The sequence below is a fragment of the Oncorhynchus mykiss genome, chromosome 21, assembly GCF_057628025.1.
Source record: "Oncorhynchus mykiss isolate SJ-2025 chromosome 21, ASM5762802v1, whole genome shotgun sequence".
Classification (NCBI taxonomy): Eukaryota; Metazoa; Chordata; class Actinopteri; order Salmoniformes; family Salmonidae; genus Oncorhynchus; species Oncorhynchus mykiss.
In genome coordinates, this window is record NC_143042.1 from 47355001 (window position 1) to 47358995 (window position 3995).

The following is a 3995-nucleotide window of genomic DNA, read 5'->3' on the forward strand; positions in this document are numbered from 1 at the left end:
AAGAGCCTAGAAGTAGGGCATCCCTGTGTACTTACTACTGAAGAAAATATAAACTGAGAAAAGTACGCTACTATGTCACAATATGCCTCTACCACTAGTGAATGGATACTAAATCTACTACACTTCAAGACCTAAAGCATCTTCTGAAAATTATGTATAATTTTCCAAAGACCAACATTTGGCGTCAAAAGAACAAGGTAGAGAAAATGTTACTGTTCGTGGGTTTAAAACTTTTCCCGACCTGTCCTCAGGGTTAACAGGGATTCCCAGGTCTCCTGTACGCAGTTTACGAGTCAGGTCTTCAATCTGCAGTTGGACTGGAAGAATTCAGGTTAGGAAAGAAAAACAAGAAGGATGGAGAGAAATGCAGTTACCACCATAACATTAATCTGGAAACAGTGCATTCTAAATTAGAGCACCGTCTCATTTGTTTAGAGGCAAAAAAAACACGATTACAATGAATGATTAAACATTTACATTAAAACACAAGGGAAATAAAGTATACTTCTGAATTCCAGCAAATATTCTACAACAGTAAAAACCCTTCCTCATTTCCAGGGGAAATGGATGTACCAAAATGGCCATGCAAAACTCTATAGAGCCAATTCATTGAACGGAAAGTGAACTGTCATCAGGAAATAACAAGCCCCAGGATGTGTTTTACATATGCATGGATGTTATGTACATATGCAAAATTTGGCATCCCATTAATGAAGGAAGGGCTTATATGTACAGCAACATTTCAGAGGGTCATTAGAGCAGGGTTCCATGCCTGCCGGCATAAAATAACCACATTCCAAACCCTATTATATGCATGTAGATTCATTTCAATTTGTAATATTATTATCATAATAATAATAAATAATAATAATGTGACCTTTGTTATACGATCGTAGTTAATTGTGGCTTTAGTAGAATAGGGAAACTCAATCCACAAGTCGTCCTAACACAATATAACATTAATAAAGTTCAATGAGCCAATAGAGAGTCACTGTCTGCACACCAGTGGCTCTACAGCCAAGGAGCTATTGGTTATGTAAAATAGGAAGGAACAGAAATAAATCACTCATCACATGCACATTTCTGTATAGGAGTCACGACCAAATGTAAACCAGTCTTCCCCAACCTCCAAAAACTCCCACCCCTTCCTGACAAGATTCAAATGAGATGAACATAGCCACTGTGAATTGATATTTCACTGCTATTTCATCTTACACGCTTCCAACAAATCCTTTTGAACTTCTTGTGTGGTTATTGTGGTGAATGAACAAAGGAAAAATAAAAAGTAAGAACAGAAGGCAGGCACAAATGAATGTTTACATACCAAGGAAGACCAACCATTAACAATGACTCAACATCAATAACCCATTCTGTTACTGACATGTAGACAGACTCAACTGAAATCTGACTTCCACTTTATCCAAACCCCTCCAAAATGACACACATACAATACAGGTTGGAGAGGTTGGATCAGGGGGCGCCAATGGAGAAGTTGGTGTGAGGGGTTAAGTGCCTTGCGCAAGGGCACAACGGCAGGCAAAGGCATCTAGGATTAAATACCAGCTGCACCAAGGCCGGTTTGGTGGTGTTACACTACTGTTGGAAGGCATTTAGAGTCAAGATGACCGTTTCTTAAACTAAATGGGTCTTAAAACATCCAAATTAGTGCCTGTTCTAAAGGATGAACAGGAAATTAGTATTTTGCTTTTTGCCCTTTAAGTAGCATTGCTCATACACTAAACTCACATGTATGATATTAAGTAAAATTTTAGCATGTCACAAGGACAACATTGGTCGATCCCTTCATGCCAAGGGACAGTGACACCTTTCTTTTTTGCTAATGGATGTCCAATGGTATGCAAACCTTGATGCCACAAAAAAAAAATTGCTATAGGAGAACCACATTACTGTAACTCCTTAGGATAAAGGCCTTCTTTTACACCCCACATCCACAAGTTAGTATACTCAGTTGTTTAAAAATACTGAATTTCGTTAGGTAGAGCAATACGATTCCACACTATAGCTTGAGTTGCAAAGCTTGAGCTGCAAAGTTTTGTCTATGTATTGGCAAATACTGTACTTGAATCACCTTCAACGCAAATCAACCCTTTCGTGGTTATGCACTAGTCAGGACATTGGTCTCCCAAAGTGGGGTGAGTGACTCAACACGGACTGTTTCAATATGCTCTAACTGATGAAATTCAGCAAACATGTCATTAACTATACATAACATTTCAATACTCAGAACGTGAGGGGGAAAAAAAACACTAGGCAACTGGATCTCACAGGGACATGTAAAGAACCAGGCAGTTAATTCTGTAAATCTAAACACTAGCTTGTAAATTCATGTACAATACAGTTCTGTTATATAGTAGTGGACAAGTTAGCAAGTTACCTATATAGGCCTTCTCCTGATCCCGAGTCAGTCCAGGCGGGATGACGGTGGGCATACCAGGAATGACTGTCTTCTGGTCGGGTGTTTCACTATTCCAGCGGCTCCTTTTCCTGGCTTTTTTCTGACCGAAGTCTGACAGATGAGAAAGAGGGTATTCTCAACGTGGGTCTTATACATGTTGACTGATAATGTACAATTTACGATTTCCTAAACAGACACCTAAGTAACGTTAGTTAAAAATACGATGTCCTAATAACTACCGTGCATTGTTAAATTACCAGTTAACGTTGAACCAGTTATAACAAATATTGTGTTTAACGTTAATTACGTCGTTGGCTAGAATCCTGTTCACTTCACTTGGCACATATTACTAATGTACTACGTGTATTTCGCATTGCAATGATAATTAGATACATTTCAGCATATGAAACATCGATAATGTTGGCTAGCTAATATGGGGTGTTAGCAAGCTACTTTCGCTGCTCAACCCACAACACACTCCAACACTGTGAAGGACTTTCTCCACGCTGTTTAGCTCGCTAGCTAGCCTAGCTTACCTGACTGGGGCTGCATTCCGGCACCTTGGGGTGGTTGTGGTGGGGTGGGAAAAGCAGCCACCGCAGTAAACACCGGGTGAGCTTGCGGGAAAGACACGTTGGGAATTGGTGGCTGAAAATTCGGTATCGAAGGAAAGGCCACAGGAGGCCCGGGTGGAGGCATTAACCCCGCACCAGGCCCAGCATCAAAACCTCGTTTAGCGCCGATACTCGGGTGCAGCTTCCCTAGAGGGGTTGCATTCGCTCCCGTAGCCATTTCCAAAGGTGCTCTGTTGTATCAAATTAAAGTAGGTTACCAACGCTTGTAAATAGATAAACAAATATTACATTGAACGACATCCACAACCTTCTCCACTCGAGCTGGGGAACATAAAATGGCGCACAGCGAAATATCGCAAAGGAGTATACCGAGAACCTGTACAGCGAAACTCTACTATTGGTATAGACCAGTGCCAGCAGAAACGTTCCCACGTTTCATTGGTTAAAACGAATAGTGTCAGTCTGCCATTCCTTAACTTCCCCGAAAAACGATTGGACGTTCACCATGACAATCATTGGGCCACACTCTTTGATTGGGTCTTGAATGTTGATGTCTGCCAACCGTTACAATTTTTTGCTTCTTGATCCACCATAACTGTTGAGAGCTGAAAAAATAAACAATGACCAAAGAATGTATATGCAGTTCTAAACATTTTGCAATGGCAGTGACTGAAAATGTTTTATAGCATAATTTCACACAATTCTACGCATTTTGACATGGCTAATGCTGTGTTCTTATGATCAAACATACAATCAATGGGAGTCTGATGTTCTAGCTTTTATTTTGATGATTGTACATTCTCAAAGATTATAGGCGCTATATATGCGCAAAGTACCAGTCAGAAGTTTGGACACAGCTTTTTATTTTTTTTATTTTGGACACAGCTACTTATTCAAATGTTTTTCTTTATTTAAACTATTTTCTAGAATGTAGAATAATAGTTAAGAAATCAAAGCTATGAAATAACACATATGGAATCATGTGGTAACCAAAAAAGTGTTAA

At 39.7% G+C, this 3995-nt stretch overlaps 1 protein-coding gene across 2 annotated transcripts in view; it reads right to left on the bottom strand.

The window, feature by feature from the left end:
* The window catches only part of LOC110500706 (splicing factor 1), a 13575-nt gene extending 10161 nt beyond the window's left edge, over window positions 1–3414 (bottom strand). Inside the window, exons 1-3 of one of the 2 annotated variants that reach the window (XM_036958153.2) lie at window positions 2953–3414; window positions 2396–2527; window positions 242–317 (exon numbers count right to left, since the gene is read on the bottom strand). In XM_036958153.2, coding sequence (XP_036814048.1) covers window positions 242–317; window positions 2396–2527; window positions 2953–3208 — 464 coding nt within the window. In that variant the 5' untranslated portion in view covers window positions 3209–3414. The remainder of the gene's footprint in view (window positions 1–241; window positions 318–2395; window positions 2528–2952) is intronic. The other variant, XM_090214794.1, reaches the window with a different exon arrangement.
* Window positions 3415–3995: the final 581 nt, after the last annotated feature.